This window comes from Marmota monax, unplaced genomic scaffold, assembly GCF_021218885.2.
Source record: "Marmota monax isolate L192 unplaced genomic scaffold, Marmota_monax_Labrador192_F-V1.1 WCK01_AAM20220418_F8-fsc01663, whole genome shotgun sequence".
NCBI lineage: Eukaryota > Metazoa > Chordata > Mammalia > Rodentia > Sciuridae > Marmota > Marmota monax.
Genome location: NW_026693417.1, coordinates 28,644 through 48,877, shown reverse-complemented (window position 1 = coordinate 48,877; position 20,234 = coordinate 28,644). Strand labels below are relative to the sequence as shown.

General features: G+C 39.5%; 1 protein-coding gene across 1 annotated transcript; it reads left to right on the top strand.

Moving 5' to 3' along the window:
* Window positions 1-1,172: 1,172 nt before the first annotated feature.
* LOC124101255 (polyamine-transporting ATPase 13A3-like) lies at window positions 1,173-8,386 on the top strand. The gene has a single exon (XM_046457130.2). It carries the CDS (start codon window positions 1,391-1,393, stop codon window positions 5,159-5,161), a length of 3,771 nt encoding a protein of 1,256 aa, XP_046313086.1. The 5' UTR covers window positions 1,173-1,390; the 3' UTR covers window positions 5,162-8,386.
* The last annotated feature ends 11,848 nt before the right edge of the window (window positions 8,387-20,234 follow it).

Sequence of the window (20,234 nt, the reverse complement as noted above, 5' to 3'; positions counted from 1 at the left end):
TTAAAACATTAAGAGAACATAAAAAGTATGGATAACATCAAGAAAAGAGAGGTTAACATGGACTTTTAAATTTTAACTTTTTGTTAGAAACAAGTGAACTCATTGAGGTCTCATTTTGTGTTAATAAAAGAGGCAATTGATTTTTTTTTTTTTTTTTTTTTGCTGTGGGGACGGGTCCTTGGAATTTAAACCAGGGACACTTTCCCATTACCTCACATCCCCAGCCCTTTTTATTTTTCTTTAGAGACAGGGTCTCACTATGTTGCTTAGGGCCTGATGGATTTGTGTAGACATGTAAAGAGAGGCTTGTGGAAAAAGCATTGTGGTTATGCTGTGCACCCAAGGAAGAGGTGTGTCTGTTCAGCCCAACTTCATCTAAATTGGTTTTGCTTTTGATCCCCTGGAGAGTATTAGTTTCACCACTTTCTCTTGTAATGCCATAAAGTCAGTCAGGACTGAATTGGTAATAATATATATATATGAGTACCTAGCTGGTTTGGGGGAGTACAACTATGGGATTTAATCATTTTCCTTGGTGGTAAGCTTTGTTTTTTTTTTTTTTTTTTTTTTTTTTTTTTTGTGGTGGTGGGGGTTTACCAGGGATTGAACTCTACCACTGAGCCACATCACTAGCCCTATTTTATGTTTTATTAGAGACAGGGTCTCACTGAGTTGCTTAGCACCTTGCCATTGCTGATGTATGCTTTGAACTTGCGATCTTCCTGCCTCAGTCTCCCAAGCTGCTGGGATTATAGGCATGTGTCACCCTACCCAGAAATGTGGTAAGTTGTTTTTTAAAAAAATATCCTGTTAGGGCACGCTGCCGCCGCGGGCGCCGAGGAGCACATCGCGGACGCCCCTGCGCCCGGCCCGGCCCGGGCTCCGCCGCGGCGCCTCCCTCTCCTCAGTCTGAGCCGCAGCGCTCGGCGGCGGCGGCGGCGGCGGCGGCGGCGGCGCCGCCTGGAGCCCGAGCGACCCGCGGCGGCGGCGGCGGCGGCGGCGGCGGCGGCGGCGGCGGCGCCGCCTGGAGCCCGAGCGACCCGCGGCGGCGGCGGCGGCGGCGGCGGCGGCGGCGGCGGCGGCGGCGGCGGCGGCGGCGGCGGCGGCGGCGGCGGCGGCGGCGGCGGCGGCGGCGCCGCCTGGAGCCCGAGCGACCCGCGGCCGCCGGCGCCGGCCGAGAGCGATGGGACTGGGCTGAGGCGAGGCGGTGGCGGCGGCGACAGCGGTGGCCCGGCCCCCCGCGGCCTCTTGTTTGCTCGGGCCGGGAGGCCGCAGAGGAGACGGTGCGGCAGCGTGGCGAATCTGTCAGAAACATCCTAGGATCTTGGTGTCTGGACATAGGAGTTCTTCAGTTGTTGTGAAGCATAAGACCTTTCAAACCACTGTAGATATGGACAAAGAAGAAAGGAAGACTATCAACCAGGGTCAAGAAGATGAAATGGAGATTTATGGTTATAATTTGTGTCGCTGGAAGCTTGCCATAGTTTCTTTAGGAGTGATTTGTACTGGTGGGTTTCTTCTCCTCCTCCTATACTGGATGCCTGAGTGGCGGGTGAAAGCAACTTGTAAAAGAGCTGCAGTTAAAGAATGTGAAGTGGTGCTGCTGAGGACTACTGATGAATTCAGAATGTGGTTTTGTGCAAAAATTCGTTTTCTTTCTCTGGAAAATCATCCATTTTCAAATCCAAAATCTGTAACTGATAAGATTTCAAATGGCCATGCAGTTCATTTAACTGAGAATCCTGTTGAAGAGAATAGTCATGAGATGAGTAAATATTCACAGACTCAGACACAACAGATTCGTTATTTCACCCACCATAGTGTAAGATATTTCTGGAATGATACCATTCGCAATTTTGATTTCTTAAAGGGGCTGGATGAAGGTGTTTCTTGTACATCAATTTATGAAAAACATGGTGTGGGACTGACAAAAGAGATGCATGCCTGCAGAAAATTGCTTTATGGTGTAAATGAAATTACTGTGAAAGTGCCTTCTGTTTTCAAGCTTCTAATTAAAGAGGTTCTCAATCCATTTTACATTTTCCAGTTGTTCAGTGTTATACTGTGGAGCACTGATGAATACTATTATTATGCTCTAGCCATTGTGATTATGTCCATAGTATCAATTGTCAGCTCCCTATATTCCATTAGAAAGCAATATGTTATGTTGCATGACATGGTGGCAGCTCACAGCACTGTGAGAGTTTCAGTTTGTAGAGTAAATGAAGAAATAGAAGAGATATTTTCTACAGACCTTGTGCCAGGAGATGTGATGGTCATTCCTTTAAATGGAACAGTCATGCCTTGTGATGCAGTACTTATTAATGGCACTTGCATTGTAAATGAAAGCATGTTAACAGGAGAAAGTGTTCCAGTGACAAAGACTAATTTGCCAAATCCTTCAGTGGATATAAAAGGAATGGGTGAGGAAATATATAGTCCAGAAACACATAAACGACACACTTTGTTTTGTGGAACGACTGTTATTCAGACTCGTTTCTACACTGGAGAGCTCGTCAAAGCCATAGTAGTTCGAACAGGATTTAGTACTTCCAAAGGACAGCTTGTTCGTTCCATATTGTATCCCAAACCAACTGATTTTAAACTCTACAGAGATGCCTACTTGTTTCTGCTGTGTCTTGTGGCAGTGGCTGGCATTGGGTTCATCTACACGATTATCAATAGCATTTTAAATGAGGAAGAAGTTGGGGTAATAATCATAGAGTCTCTTGATATCATTACAATTACTGTGCCACCTGCACTTCCTGCTGCAATGACTGCTGGTATTGTGTATGCTCAGAGAAGACTGAAAAAAGTTGGTATTTTCTGTATCAGTCCCCAACGGATAAATATATGTGGACAGCTGAATCTTGTTTGTTTTGACAAGACTGGAACGCTTACTGAAGATGGTTTAGATCTCTGGGGGATTCAACGAGTAGAAAATGCCCGATTTCTTTTACCAGAAGAAAATGTTTGCAATGAAATGTTGGTAAAATCTCAGTTTGTTGCTTGTATGGCTACCTGTCATTCACTTACAAAAATTGAAGGAATGCTTTCTGGTGATCCACTTGATTTAAAAATGTTTGAAGCCATTGGATGGATTCTGGAAGAAGCAACGGAAGAAGAAACAGCACTTCATAATCGAATTATGCCCACTGTGGTTCGTCCTCCTAAACAGCTGCTTCCTGAATCTATACCTGCAGGAAACCAAGAAATGGAGCTGTTTGAACTTCCAGCTATTTATGAGATAGGAATTGTTCGCCAGTTCCCATTTTCTTCTGCTTTGCAACGTATGAGTGTGGTTGCAAGGGTGCTAGGGGATAAGAAAATGGATGCGTACATGAAAGGAGCCCCTGAGGTCATTGCCAGTCTTTGTAAACAAGAAACCGTTCCTATTGATTTTGAGGAAGTTTTAGAAGATTATACTAAACAAGGCTTCCGTGTGATTGCTCTCGCACATCGAAAATTGGAGTCAAAACTGACATGGCATAAAGTACAGAATATTAGTAGAGATGCCATTGAAAACAACATGGATTTTATGGGATTAATTATAATGCAGAACAAATTAAAGCAAGAAACCCCTGCAGTACTTGAAGATTTGCATAAAGCCAACATTCGCACTGTCATGGTCACAGGTGACAACATGTTGACTGCTGTCTCTGTGGCCAGAGACTGTGGAATGATTCTACCTCAAGATAAAGTTATTATTGCTGAAGCATTACCTCCAAAGGATGGGAAAGTTGCCAAGATAAATTGGCATTATGCGGACTCACTAACACAGTGCGGTAATTCATCAGCAATTGACTCTGAGGCTATCCCAATTAAGTTGGTTCATGATAGCTTAGAAGATCTTCAATTGACTCGTTATCATTTTGCAATGAATGGAAAATCATTTTCAGTGATATTGGAGCATTTTCAAGACCTTGTTCCTAAGTTGATGTTGCATGGCACTGTGTTTGCACGTATGGCACCTGATCAGAAGACACAATTGGTAGAAGCATTGCAAAATGTAGATTACTTTGTTGGGATGTGTGGTGATGGTGCAAATGATTGTGGTGCTTTGAAGGGGGCACATGGAGGCATTTCCTTATCAGAGCTTGAGGCTTCGGTGGCATCTCCGTTTACCTCTAAAACTCCTAGTATTTCCTGTGTGCCAAACCTTATAAGGGAAGGCCGTGCTGCTTTAATGACTTCCTTCTGTGTGTTTAAATTTATGGCATTGTACAGCATCATACAGTACTTCAGTGTTACTCTTCTGTATTCTATCTTAAGTAACCTAGGAGACTTCCAGTTTCTCTTCATTGATCTGGCAATCATTTTGGTGGTGGTATTTACAATGAGTTTAAATTCTGCCTGGAAGGAACTTGTGGCACAAAGACCACCTTCAGGCCTTATATCTGGGGCCCTACTCTTCTCTGTTTTATCTCAGATAATCATCTGCATTGGATTTCAATCTCTGGGGTTTTTTTGGGTTAAGCAGCAGCCTTGGTATGAAGTATGGCATCCATATTCAGATGCTTGTAATACAACAAGAAACCCACATTGGAATTCTTCACACATGTATAATGAAACTGAACCTGATTCACACCATATACAAAATTATGAAAATACCACGGTGTTTTTTATCTCCAGTTTTCAGTACCTCATAGTAGCAATTGCCTTTTCAAAAGGAAAACCTTTCAGGCAACCTTGCTACAAGAATTATCTTTTTGTTGTATCTGTGATTATTTTGTATGTTTTCATATTATTCATCATGTTGCATCCAGTTGCCTCTATTGACCAGGTTCTTCAGATAGTGTGTGTACCATATCAGTGGCGTGTAACTATGCTCATCATTGTTCTTGTCAATGCCCTTGTGTCTATCATGGTGGAGAGCTTCTTCCTTGACATGGTCCTTTGGAAAGTTGTGTTCAATCGAGACAGACAAGGAGAATATCGCTTCACCACCACACAGCCACCACAGGAATCAGTGGATCGATGGGGAAAATGCTGCTTGTCCTGGGCCCAGGGATGTAGAAAGAAGATGCCAAAGGCAAAGTACATGTATCTGGCACAGGAGCTATTGTTTGATCCAGAATGGCCACCAAAACCTCAGACGACAACAGAAGCTAAAGCTTTAGTGAAGGAGAATGGATCATGTCAGATTATCACCATAACATAGCAGTGACTTAGTCTCAGTGGTATGCTAATAGCAGTATTTGAAGGAATGGTTTTAGGATTTTCTAGTCCTGTATGTTAGTGTGGCACTCTTTCAATTTATGTCCCTTCTGATAAGTATCTGATTCAAGAGCCTTATTTAAAACAAAACAAAACAAACAAAAAAGGGTATTGGCCTCATGGTTGAAATTAACTGTCAGTCCATCTATATCTTTATTCTGTAACCAAATATATACATTTCCAGAATTTTGGTTGTTACCCTTAGTCATACTCTTTATATTAGGTACAAGAGAAATTTGGCGTTTGGTAGATACTTAGACATTAGCTTTTGGAACTAGTTTGCCTCTTTATTTTCACAACCCTCTTATTAGAAAAAGTTTATGTTTATATACAGGCCCTAAGTTTGTGATCATTAAAAATAAAATGGGTGTTAATTAGCCTCCAGTGAAAACAGGTTGAAAGCCTGTTTTCATTTTATTCCAATATTTCTCCCAAAGAATTCTGTGTAAACCTACACCAGTTCTCTTTGATAGTTTAGAATTAGTAGTGGGTTTCTATAGTGTTGCTTATAGAACAACTCAGGTAATTCCTCTGTATGGTGTTATATTTTCTGTACAAACTGCCTGGGTTTTATTTTTCTAATCGGCAAGGTGCTTCACTGCCTTCTTAAGATGTCCCTCAAAACTGTTAAGTGGATGTTTTTCTCTGTCTAGTGTCAGTGGTCTAATTGTTTTGCTTCATTTAAATGTTGTGAAACCTTTTTTACTAGAAAAAGATGATTTCTTTTGGAAGTAAATGTAGATCTGTCTAACATCTCAACATACATTTTTCCCCCCCTTCAGGATCTGTATTATTTAATTTTTTTAAAAATTTTCTCCAATTTTTTAATTATCTAAAGACATAGGATAATAATGAATTTTGTTTTTTGTGTTTGAATTTTACCTTGAAAGATTTTTTTTAAGATTAGGTGTATCTCTTATCAGTAATAAGGCTTAAAAAATAATGAGTATTGGATTTGAGAGACTGCTATTTTTTTTTTCCAAAGTGATGTAAACTTGGTGAGAGCTTGTTATGCCATTAGGTGGCGCCAGAGGTCAAAGCATACCTACTTTGCTGTAAATAAACATACCTGGTGTAGCAATTTCTGGGAGGAAAAAAAATGAGGAAATAAAGACTAGACATTCATTGAGCCGTAAGAAATGTAGGAAATTACTTTTCACCTTTCTGTTTTGCTTGATTAATGTTCAAATTTTTCAGGAATTTAAAGTAAACTTTAAAATGGATCTATAGGTAGGATTCAGCAGTTTGGCAATGCCCACAGTTATGACAGACACAGGAAACTGTAAAACACACCCTACTCTATTAAAACAATATAATATTCTATGTGCTTTCTTAACTAATCACATACTTGTGCTTTCCACTGATCATTTTTTAGCTGATCATTGTTTTCCCAGTACATTTTTACCAATCTACCAAATGTTATCTGGAAGTGTAGAACCAAATGGTTCTCATTCTTTATGCTGCAAAGACCTGAATGGTGTTTGGTAACTGTAGAAAAATGCAAGTTACACTCAGGATCACTGTTATTGCTGTTGCCACTGATGATTCTTACAAAAAATATAATCGAAGTTTTCCATCAAAATGTATAATAAGATATTAATACACATTAGATGATAAGAACAATTGTTCCATGAATGATTCTATGAAGCTATGCATCTTAGACCTCTTGAGCTGTGAATTAGCACTGTTTTCTATAGTTACTTAAATCTCTTGATTGTTTTATAATTTCCATATTCATTTTAAATATACTCAAGTGTTATTCTTTGGTGATTTCTAGAATTGTAAATTGTATTCTTTGGTTTAAAGACTGAAGCATATAAACAAAGTAATTGCTAAGTAGGAGATTAAAAATCCAGTTATCAGATTGTATTTAACATCTTTAAGAGCATGATCATAAAGAACTATTTTTGACCACGCACACCCCTTTTAATGTTTAGAGTTAGTAAGGGTTTTATATCTCATCTGTTCATACTGTTTTCCAGGGAATGACGTTTTAGATAGGTGGAAAAGCATTTGTAGGAAGTTAGAGTGAACATAAACAGGGTAGGTTATTCAAGTTCAGAATGTATTTGCAGAATGTCTGAATCCAGGTGTGGGTCCTCCTCAGTGCCATAGGTAGACTGAGCCCTCTCTGTAGGTCACCGTTACATAGTAATTTTGGTTCTGAATTTTACATTAAATTATTTGAGTGTATACAGAACTAAATTTAAAAATCTGTACATATATTATTTTGATGTATTAAGATTGATAAATATTGCCGATTTAAATTTTATTTATGCACATAAAGGACAGAAATGTCCAGGAAAGTAATTGTTAAATAATGATATGTAACTTTTTAACTTTTTAAATAAATAACAAGATTTTTAATGTGTGTCTCCCTCAGGGTTGTTGAAATTTTTTTCTTTCTCCCTCAAATATAAATAGTGGTAACTATGTTTTCTATCTTGTAGCACCAACTGCTGTAAAGCAATGCTGCAAATAATGCTTGAATAAAAGTGGCTAAGCCAACAAAAAAATAAATACTTTTTATAGTAGTTTTATAATCCTTAAATTCGAAAGCTTTCCAAATTGCACTTGCATTTAAACACAACTATTGCAGCTTTTACTCATTTATTTTGTTTCCCATGTTGATGAAAGTACTGCACAGTTTCAAAGGCATGGCAAATAATATATCAGTGTTCATGTAGTTTGTCCCCAAAGTGCAGCTATAGATAACAACATCCAGTGAAGAGCAAAATGCAGGCTTTAGAAAAAATTCTAATAATTCATGCATGTAATTTTGACATATCTGAAATAGGTTTTTATATATTTATGGTGGGAGGTGGTTGGGAACTTTCAACAAAGTGGGATGTTAATTTTTGTACAGTCTATGGGCATTTACACATATTTTTAATGTATTAAGATTTGGTAATTATGTGCACATGAAATTAATTAAATAGTTACTTTCTGTTATGATTTGTGAATTCCCTAAGACCTTGGTTTTTTTAAAATAACTTTATATCGGAAATGATACTGCATCTTTATATTTTTAAAATTGTATTGCTGCTCAAGAATGGTACCCTGTTGTCAAAAAGACGTACATTCATAATTGTACATTCAGCATTGTAAATAACCTTATGAAATCCTTTTTGATTGAAGCTATTCAAAATAAAAATTTAAATGAATAATATTTTCATAAAAAAAAAATCCTGTTAGTTGTCAATGGACCTTTATTTAATTTTTGGACTTCTTTAGAGACAGTGAGTAGATAGTGTGATTCACGATGTCAAGAACCCACAAGAAGAGAAGCGCATATATAGAAAAAATTGCTCATAAATAAAGATAAATATTGCATTTACAGGCCTATTTTTCCCATCTCTTACACTGCTAATTGTGGAATATAATTTTTTTTTGCTGGTTGTGTGTGGGATAATTCTTAGCTAAGAGGGATTGTGAAATGTTTGGTGGTATAAAGATATGGCTTGGAGTATGTCAACTTTTTCAGGGTATATTTTTTTTTCTTTTTATCTCAGCTGCATACCTCAGATAGCTTACTTCTATAATACTGGCATGTAATATGAGACTAAGAACATACAGTGAGTATCTGTAAGCCAGATCATTCCTTATGTTCTCTTAGAAATCAATGGTATCCACAGCTACTATAGGTTAAGGAGATGGAGATGATGGAGATTTGTGCAGACCTCATGAATTCAGCAAAGCCTTTATTCAGCTGTGGAGTCAGGCATCAGATGGGCAGACATTCTGGTTAGAAATGGCTGCTGGTCTGGGTTTATATAGGTTACACACTGGGAGGTAACTTACCCATTGAAAACTTTAACAGGAGGTGGGCATTCAGGAAAAAGGTTACAAAACCTAGAAATTTGTTTTCATTGGCAGTGTTTTCATAGGGCAAGAATGGAGGGTGCATTGTCCTATCACTGAGAATGGATATATTGGGACAGGTCCAATGCTTGCCCTTTTCCAGGGATGTCTTGTCACTGACTGATGTTTGCTTCCTTCCCAGGGATTTTTATGTCACTGGGAAAGGAAGTATTGGGAAAGGATCAATGTTATCAATGTTCTGATTTTCCCTCCCTCCCTCTTCATAGGCCACACTGTTTTGGGGTTGTCATTTGCATATCTTTCATTCTAGACACTGAAAAGTCATAATGAATAGTGGCAATGATTTCAGATCTGGTTGCTTCTTGCTGAGAAAGGGTCAAGTAGGAGGACCCCTGCTCTCAGAGTTCTGGAAAAGAACATGGGTTCTCTGGTGGTTTAGGCTTAAGAAGAGTGTATGTGGGAGTAGACTTGGGGCTCAGGCACAGTCCTCCTTTTGTGGTTTCAGAAAGTTGCACTGTATTGTGGAGAGGGCTTGAGCCAGACAGGTCACCTCATTAAGAAAATGTTTTTTGTACACAATTAAGAATAGGGAGAAGAAAGGTTATTATAATAAAGGTGAAGATTAACAGATTTGTTAGTTCTAGGTAAACAATTTTAGCAGGTCCTATCATTGGGGAGCCCATTTCCCTTAATCAAGGCCATTGTATCCCTTTCAAAAACAGGGTGCACTTTCCATGATCTCAGGAGTTGAGGTCCTTTGGAGCATTGCAAGCATGATTAATGTTGGAACCATATTTTCCTGATGGTTTAATCATTTCCAACCTGCTTGAAAGACTGTGCCGAACTAGAATATAAATTAACTGTATAGTTATAGCTAGTAACCCAGGTATATGTGTAGAAAAGTATTTCAACGAGTTGAGGGAAGAAATCCCTGTAGCTAAACTGCCCCAAATTTCTTATCAAAAGTAGATGTTTTTGCATTTTCTATGGCAGAACCTGAGATTGTAATTTTAATTCAAACAAGTATTGATATGAAAAAGATCAAGTCCATTAGGTGATTACATACATTTTGCCCTTGTGTCTCAGTGTCATCATATGGATCTCTAGTGACACAAAATTGGGTGGTATTACAATGACCCTGAAGTTTCTGAGCCCATTGTAAATCTTGTACTTATTCTCCTAGTCAAATAATAGAATCTTTTAGTTGTTGAATTTTGTTTGAATGATCCGGATCCATATGTTCTTGAGTTTGCCAGGTCTCGGTAACATTCTTATGGAATTGTTGAAGGTAATGGGTGTTTGGACCTGCTGATGCAATGTCTCCGCTGCAGTCAAAGCAACAGTCCCAGCTCTCAGCCACCAGATGAGCCATTTAGCATGGTGTTTCAGGTGCCTCAGTAGTTCCTACGTGGATGGTACGTAAGGGGCCTCCTGCCATGGTACTTTTAATTTTACAAGGAGCCTTTTGAGAGTCATTATAGTTTGTGCTGAACTTTGCCATAGAGTTCAAATGTTGTTGTAGCATACACTTTACACATTTAACATAATATAGATTTTTGTGAGGCATCACAAAATTTGAATGGGTATTTGAATGGGTCTGGACCCTAAAACATAGGGATTTAATACACATACTGTGAAGGTACAATTCCTTATGAAAGGAAATGTTATAATAGATAACATTTTTCAACTTATTATATTGAGAATTACCCTTCCAGAATGGAACCACCATTTGACCCAGCTATTCCCCTTCTCAGTCTATTCCCTAAAGACCTAAAAAGAGCATGCTACAGGGACACTGGTACATCGATGTTCATAGCAGCACAATTCACAATAGCAAGACTGTGGAACCAACCTACATGCCCTTCAATAGACGAATGGATAAAAAAAAAATGTGGCATTTATACACAATGGAGTATTACTCTGCATTAAAAAATGACAAAATCATAGAATTTGCAGGGAAATGGATGGCATTAGAGCAGATTATGCTAAGTGAAGCTAGCCAATCCCTAAAAAACTAATGCCAAATGTCTTCTTTGATATAAGGAGAGTAACTAAGAACAGAGTAAGGACGAAGAGCATGAGAAGAAGATTAACATTAAACAGGGATGAGAGGTGGGAGTGAAAGGGAGAGAGAAGGGAAATTGCATGGAAATGGAAGGAGACCCTCAGGGTTATACAAAATTACATACAAGAGGAAGTGAGGGGAAAGGGAAAAATAATACAAGGGGGAGAAATGAATGACAGTAGAGGGAGTAGAGAGAGAAGAGGGGAGGGGAGGGGAGGGGAGGGGGGATAGTAGAGGATAGGAAAGACAGCAGAATACAACAGACACTAGTATGGCAATATGTAAATCAATGGATGTGTAACTGATGTGATTCTGCAATCTGTATACGGGGTAAAAATGGGAGTTCATAACCCACGTGAATCAAAGTGTGAAATATGATATATCAAGAACTATGTAATGTTTTGAACAACCAACAATAAAAATTAAAAATTAAAAAAAAAGAGAATTCCCCTTCCAGATCCCCAAAGTCTCCTCAGTCAGACCTATTTTCCATACTGTGTCCTGAATTGGCAGAAAATCCATTCTCATGGCAGGTGGTAATTCTCCCTTAGACCCGTATCTAGTGATGTTGGAATGGAAAACAGCTCTATAAGCCAGATGTTCTAAATTGTCTCTATAAGGTAATTTTCATTCCAAAGCTCTAGATTCAGCATCAGTCATTCCCCAGGAGAACCCCAATCAATAACTTGTTTTCCTACAATAGAAAGATTCGATGATAGGGTTATCACCTTCAGACCGTTGTAAAACTTTTGGTGAATGATTTCTGTGGCAATGGTAAGAGCATTGAGTCTGCTTAATGAGTAATTAACATTAACTCCCTGGCATGCAGGTGAGCCTCTGCCAGTGAGGAAAATAAGCCTAGCCTCTTGATCCTGTTATTTTGGGACATATATTAGCCGAGTTTTGAGGCCCAGTGTGGTAACAATATGAGTTTCTGAGCGAAACACAAAGAGGGGGTCAGGAGGACAGTCCTGAATAATTGAACAAAGATTGTTGGGAGGACCTGGTTGTCAAGAAAGGACCAGGCAAGATGGCGTTGGAATTAAGATAGATTGAAGGGGGAGGATCAAACCGTGTTCCTGGGTGAGCAGTGACAGGCTATAGAATGTGGGCCCTATAAGCCTCTGTGTCTCTAGCCATGCTGGCAGTTGTGCATATTATGAAGACCAGCACGAGGAACATGCTAATCAGAATAATGAACTGACCTGTTTTCCTCAATTGCCCCCAGTTATCTCTCTTAACCTATTCCCATGGCCTGGGGTTTGTCCTCCAGGCTCAAGACATTAACATTTTTGCCTGTAGAGAGAGGATTCTCACTGAATACACCAGGCACTTCTTGTCTCTGCTGTTTCTGGTCTGGTGTGGCAGTTTGTGAAGTTAAAGATGATATGTGGAAAACACAAAGAGAGGAAATAAATTTGGGTGGGGGTCAGGACAATGAATGTTCCTTGAAGGCAGGAACATTCTCCTCTTCTAATGTTTGAAGAGTTGAAAGATGAAGGGGGAGTAAATATGATGAATTGAATTTCACTCTTGAGTGCTATTAAGAAAAGGAAGTAGAGGCTGGGATTGTGGCTCCACAGTAGAGCACTAGCCTAGCACATGTGCGGCACGAGGTTCGATCCTCAGCACCCCATATAAATAACCAAATAAAATACAGGTATTGTGCCCAATATAACTAAAAAAAAATATTTTAAAAAGGTAGAAGGATATCTGAGACAGAAACCCTAAGAGTTCTAGGAATGAGGGACAGCGGTTTCCTCAGGAATGGCTGGAAGGTAGGTCATGTGTAGTCCAGTGAGGCCTGTGAGAACAGAATGATTAGTGGCGTTAGCAGGAACAGGAATACATTACTATATTAACGTATATAGTTAATATCTCTGGAGAAGGAAGAAAGAGACATCTAAGTTGAGCAAATATAGTGGTTGTGGAACCATAGAAGTTGATTTGATTAGTGAAGTTACTGCAGTTTTCAAGGATTCAGAAAGGGATTAAAAAGTTTTTGTGTTTTTCTTTCTTTTTTTTTTTTTGTTTTAGTTGTAGATGGACACAATACTTTTATTTTATTCATTTATTTTTAAGTGGTGCTGAGGGTCAAGCCCTGTGCCAAACACATGCTGGGCTAACGTTCTACCACTGAGCCACAATCCCAGCCCTAGGGGGAAGTTCCTTGAGTGCATTCTCTGGGGAATGATGTGGCCCAAGATTCTCTTTAGTTTCTCCTTGACCCCTATTTTCTTTGGCCTGGGCTGGGCCAGGTTAGACTGGTAACTCTCTTCTGCTCTCCTTCCCCCACCCCTCTTCATTGTAGACATTTTTTTATGGACAAGCCTTGAGTCTGCATTCTTATACACCTTGATATTACTTTCTTTTGACTTCCAGGAGCAGGGGTCTTCTTTTCTGTAAGCTGATTCTTTGAAAAATGAACTCTGAACATTAGAAGCAATTCTAGAGAGGTGGAAGACCTAGCTGACTGTAAAATTTCCCATTTCAGAAGATTTGTCGCTGATATACAGGAATGCCTTTGATTTAAGTGTGTTGATTTTATATCCTGCCACTTTACTGAAATCATTTATTAGCTCTAGTAGTTTCTTTGTAGACCCTTTTGTGTCTTCTAGGTATAGGATCATATCATCCACAAATAGTGATAATTTAAGTTCTTCTTTTCCTATCTTAATGCCTTTAATTTCTTTTGTCCGTCTAATTGCTCTGGCCAGTATTTCGAGAACTATATTGAATAGAAGTGGCGAGAGAGGGCATCCCTGTCTTGTTCCAGATTTTAGAGGGAATGCCTTCAGTTTTTCTCCATTTAGAATGATGCTAGCCTGAGGTTTAGCATAGATAGCTTTTACAATGTTGAGGTAAGTTCCTGTTATCCCTAGTTTTTCTAGTGTTTTGAACATAAAGCGATGCTGTACTTTATCGAATGATTTTTCTGCATCTATCGAGATGATCATATGATTCTTGTCTTTAAGTCTATTGTTGTGGTGGATTACATTTATTGATTTCCGTATATTGAACCAGCCTTGCATCCCAGGGATGAATCCTACTTGATCATGATGCACAATTTTTTTGATATGCTTTTGTATTCGATTCGCCAGGATTTTATTGAGAATTTTTGCATCCAAGTTCATTAGAGATATTGGTCTGTAGTTTTCTTTCTTTGAAGTGTCTTTGGTTTCAGGATCAGGGTGATGTTGGCCTCATAGAATGAATTTGGAAGAGCTCCTTCTTTTTCTATTTCTTGAAATAGCTTGAAAAGTATTGGTATTAATTCTTCTTTGAAGGTTTTGTAAATCTCTGCTGTATACCCATCCGGTCCAGGGCTTTTCTTGGTTGGTAGTCTTTTGATGGCTTCTTCTATTTCTTCCTTTGTTATTGGTCTGTTTAAATTGTGTGTGTCTTCCTGACTCAATCTGGGCAGATCATATGACTTGAGAAATTTATCGATATCTTCACTATCTTCTATTTTATTGGAATATAGGGTTTCAAAATACTTTCTAATTATCTTCTGTATTTCTATGGTGTCCGTTGTGATATTGCCTTTTTCATCCTGTATGTTAGTAATTTGAATTCTCTCTCTTCTTCTCTTCATTAGCATGGCTAAGGGTCTGTCGATCTTATTCATTTTTTCGAATAACCAACTTTTAGTTTTATCAATTTTTTCAATGGTTTTTTGTTTCAATTTCGTTGATTTCCACTCTGATTTTAATTATTTCTTGTCTTCTACTACATTTGCTGTTGTTTTGCTCTTCTTTTTCTAGGGTTTTGAGACGAAGTGTGAGTTCATTTATTTGTTGGTTTTTTCTTTTTTTGAGGAATGAACTCCAGGAAATGAATTTCCCTCTTAAAAGTGCTTTCATTGTATCCCATAGATTCTGGTATGTTGTGTCTGTATTGTCGTTTATCTCTAAGAATTTTTTGATTTCCTCCTTTATGTCCTCTGTAACCCATTGATCATTCAGTAACATATTGTTCATTTTCCAGGTGATGCAGGATTTTTCCTTCCTTTTTATCATTGATTTCCAGTTTCATTCCATTATGATCAGATAAGGTACATGGTATTATCTCCACACCTTTATATTTACTAAGAGTTGCCCTATGGCATAGTATATGGTCTATCTTTGAGTAAGATCCATGTGCTGCTGAGAAGAATGTGTATCCACTTGATGATGGTTGATATATTCTATATATGTCGGTTAAGTCTAGGTTATTGATTGTGTTATTGAGTTCTATAGTTTCTTTATTCAGCTTTTGTCTGGAGGATCTGTCTAATGGAGAGAGCGGTGTGTTGAAGTCACCCATAATTATTGTGTTGTGGTCTATTTGACTCTTGAACTTGAGAAGAGTTTGTTTTATGTACGTTGCAGCACCATTATTTGGTGCATACATATTAATAATTGTTATGTCTTGTTGGTGGATGGTTCCTTTTAACAGTATATAGTGTCCTTCTTTATCCCTTTTGATTAACTTAGGTTTGAAGTTGATTTTATTCGGTGTGAATATGGCCACTCCTGCTTGCTTCCAAGGGCCATGTGAGTGGTATGATTTTTCCCAACCTTTCACCTTCAGCCTGTGTATGTCTTTTCCTATCATATGAGTCTCCTGAAGGCAGCATATTGTTGGATTTGTTTTTTTAATGCAGGTTACTAGCCTATGTCTCTTGATTGGTGAATTTAAGCCATTAACATTTAAGGTTACAATTGAAATATGGTTTGTACTTCCAGTCATGTTTATTTATTTATTTATTTTAGTTTGGATAGTTTTTCCTCTTTGGTTATTTTTCTCCCCCTTTACTGAGATACCTCCCACTGTTAGTTTTGGGTGCTATTTTTCAATTCCTCTTTTGTGGGTAGTATTTTGCTCAAAATGGTTTGCAGTGCTGGTTTTCTGGCTGTGAATTCTTTTAACTTTTGTTTATCGTGAAATATTTTAATTTCATTGTCAAATCTGAAGCTTAATTTTGCTGGATACAGTATTCTTGGTTGGAATCCATTATTTTTCAGCGTTTGAAATACGTTGTTCCAGGATCTTCTCTCTTTCAACGTCTGTGATGAAAAATCAGCCGTTAACCTAATTGGTTTACCCCTGAATGTAATCTGCCTCCTTTCTCTCGTAGCTTTTAATATTCTCTCCTTGTTCTGTATGTTGGATATCTTCATAATTATGTGTCTTGGAGTTGGTCTATTACGGTTTTGAATGTTTGGGGTCCTGTAGGCTTCCAGGATTTGGCAATCCATTCCATCTTTCATATCTGGGAAATTTTCTAGGATTATTTCATTTAATAGGTTGTCCATTCCTTTGGTTTGAACCTCTATACCTTCTTCTATCCCAATGACTCTCAAGTTTGGTCTTTTTATGACATCCCATATCTCTTGGATAGATTGCTCGTGAGTTTTAAGCATTCTTTCTGTGTTGACTATATTCTTTTCAAGTTGATAAACTTTGTCTTCATTATCTGATGTTCTGACTTCTACTTGATCTAGTCTATTTGTAATTTTCTCATTTGAGTTTTTAATCTGGTTTATGATTTCCTGCATTTCTAGGAATACTGTTTGATTTTTTTTAAATCTCTATCTCCTGATAGAGCTCGTTCTTTACCATTTGAATTTGTTTGTTTACTTCGTTTTCAAAATATTCTTTCATTGCTTGGTCTTGCTGTCTCATGTCTTCTCTAATATTCCGTTCCATCTGAGTTAGGTATGCCTTGAGTTCTTTCTCTGTCCATTTTTCTCATGCCTCTAGGTCCTCCTGTAGATTTAAGTTGTCTTGCATTGTTTGTAATCCTTTTTTCCCTTGTTTTTTCATGTTGTTCACGTTACTTTCCAGCTCTGTTTGACTGCTGTGTTTCTGCTTTCTCCTATAAATTTGTTTTGGTTTTGTATTATCTCTGTTGTCTCTCCTTTGTGGTGGGAGACTATGCCTAGAAATGTTGGGCTTTATTGTACTTTAAAGCTGATTCATTCAATTCATAAAAGGCTTCCGGATTCTCTATGCATATAGTGATTTGTTGTCTGTTCTTAGGAGTTTATGTTTAGGTTAAGTGGTATGAGGGTTAGTATGTCTTGGCTACTTTAGAAGACTGCTCTACTGAAGGGGGATACTAACAGGTGATTGGATCAGGGTCTTGGTAGTAGCTAGGTATTTAGGATCCCTATAGACAGCCTCAAAACATTCACCTATTTGCATTTAGACAATTACACGTAATGGAAGACGTAATGCTTGGGATGAAAGTTGGGGGGCAGGGGAAGGAAGGTGCTCTTAAAAAGAAAGAAGGAGAGAGAGAGATTAGAGGAGAATGGAAAGAACAATAAAACTTGAAACAGGAAAGAAAGAAAGAAGGAAAAGGGGAGAAAAGAACAAAGAGAGAAAAAAAAAGAAAAATAATTGAAGTCTTAGAGATCCATTTTCTTCTCTTCCAGTAGGCGGAGCTGTGCCCTCGGAGCCGAGCTTCTGCCCTCTATGTGGCGATAGCAATCCCTGTAAGGCGGCTCCTGGGAGTCTCTCAATCCTGTTAGTCCAGAGCCATTTCACTTCTCCAGCCCCTCCCCCGCTTCTTCCTGCCAGCCAGCCAGCCAGGTCCTGTTCACCAGAGGCGGTTCCCCAAAGATCTGGTTACACTTGCAGCCCCACCGCGTGTCCTATTTCCCGAATGACTGAGCACTCTCTCTGTCATTCATCTAAGCCCCAGTGCTGTGATGCGGTGATCTGGGGACCAACAGTTTAATTTTTCCGGACCCCTTTGGTGGACATGCCCCCGAAAACTGGTGGCTAAGACCTTGGGTGTCACCACTGGTGGTAAGAGGAGTTAGGGATCGGGAATCCCCTCTGCTTACCTACAGACACGCCCCCAGAGAGATTCCCAAGGTTTCCTGGCTGCTTGTATCTGGAGGGAGTGGGAGTCACACACGTGCTAAAGTGGATTCCGCTGGGAAGGAATTCCGTCGGCCGACCTCCGGTGACGTCACCTCTCTGCTATGGCGGGCCCCAGGCTCCTTGCCAGAGTGTCTGAAGGGAGGGGTGGGACTGGTCTGTCTCTGGTTGGTTTCAGTTCCAGGTTCACTACTTCATGAAGGCCTGGCTAGAGACCTCTTCCTAGAGTCCCTGCGCCGCTCCTGCTGAGCCGCGCCTCAGAGGCTAGCCGCCCAGTCGCGGGGGCCAAGGGCGTGCAGCCAACGGCCAAGTCGCGCGGGCAGCGGCTGGCAGGTCCGGACCTCTACGCCGCGTGGCAGAGATTCACTCGTCTGGGGCAAACTGTCACCTCCAAAAATCCTACCAATTGCCGGCCGGTCTCTCTTCAGTGGAATTTCACCAGGAGCCTCTAAGCTGGTAGAATCCAAGCGTATCAATGCGTCTCTCTGACCCCGTTACTGAGGAGGTACTGAAATCGCTGCCTCCCCGCCCTCCGCCATGTTGGATCTCTCTATGTAAAGTTTTTCAAGGTTCTTTTTATTGTATTTAGCTCAGTTTCATACTTTAGATAACTTACTTTTGTAAAACTGGTATGTAAGATGAGACTAAAAACATATAATAAGCATCTGCAAGCCTAATCATGCCCTGTGTTCTTATAGAATTCAGGGAATCCTTAGGTACTACAGGTTAAGGTGATAGGTGTGAGACTGGTTGTTATGTGGTATATTACTTAACTTTCTGTTACTGAAAAAAAAAAAAAAAAAAACACCTGACATAATCACCTTATAAAGAGAAAGGATTTATTTGGGTTCACAGCTTTGGAAGTTTCAGTTCATAGTCAGTTGGCTGTGTTGCGTTTGGGCTTGTGGCAAAGCAGCACATCATGGAAGGGAGTGCATGGTGGAACAAGCTGCTTACCTCATGATCGGGATGGAAGGGAGAGAGAAGGGTGGGGAAGAGGAGGTACTGGGCCCCACTGTCTCCTTGAAGCCTAGGTCCTCGATGACCAAACGATCTCCTACTAGACACCCCCCTTTTTTCCAGTGCTGGGGGTGAATCCAGGATCACTCTGAGCTATCACCAGCTACTCTTTTAAAATCTTATTTTGAGACAGGGTCTTGCTCAGGTGCTCATGCTGGGCTGGAATCTGAGATCATTCTTCTCATCCTCACAGTTAGCTGAGATTATAGACATATAACATTGTGCCTGGTTTAGGCCCCACCTCTTAAATGTTTCACCATTTCCCACTTGTGCCAAGCTGGAGAGTAAGCTTTTAGGGACATTCCAGATCAAACTTTATAGCATATGGTAAGATGATTTCTGAGAGCAATAGAATTTGTACATCCTAAAATATTCAGGTCCAATATACACTTATAGTTAGGCAAATGCTGTTTTCCTCTCCTGGTCTCCAAGCCTGATAAATATTTTCTCTTCATAATTCAATTGTAGCTTGTAGTCTCAGCATTATCATAGACTCTAAAACAAGGCTAAAATGTGGTCAGAAGTACTAAAGAGCTTTAGTCCAACACTCTGGAACTTAGCATCAAGTCCTCCCCTGACCTAAACTCTCAGTTTTTGTATTGAGGGTATTGTCCCAGTGACAATCCCATCCCTGCATTTTGTGCTGATCACAATAGCTGAGACTCATCTTGGGCACATACCTTCTATCCCTGATGCCCTTCCATGTTTTCTCCATATTCTCTTTTTGGTATTCTTAAAGACTTGAAATCTTTTAGCCTCTATATGGTACGTAGGAGCTACCAGATACTGTCACATTTTTTTAGTGTCAGCTACTTACCTGTAGCTGTAAATATCCCTTCCTCCTGTCTCTGTTTTCCATTCTAGTGTACTAGGTATTCGTGAATACATTCTTTTACCCTTGTTGGAACCACCCTTCTCTAAGCCTACTCTTTGCCAGTTCCCATACTTCCTGGAGACTCTATCTTGCCTAGGTCTGGATTTTGTTGTGTCAACTATAATTGAGTTTGTTGTTGCCCTACTTCTGTCTTTTTGAAAATGTAAAGTGTAAGACCAACATTCCTATCCTAGTTTCTGAGAAAATTGTGCCATTTTTATCCTTTTTATAACAGTTGTATCATTTATTTGTTCTAGCCTACTGATATGGACCCAGTTTTAATTATGGGTGGAAATTCAGAATTGTAAATGCTTGTGAGTTGAAAATTGGTTGGAATATGACAGTTCCCCAAATATTAAAGCT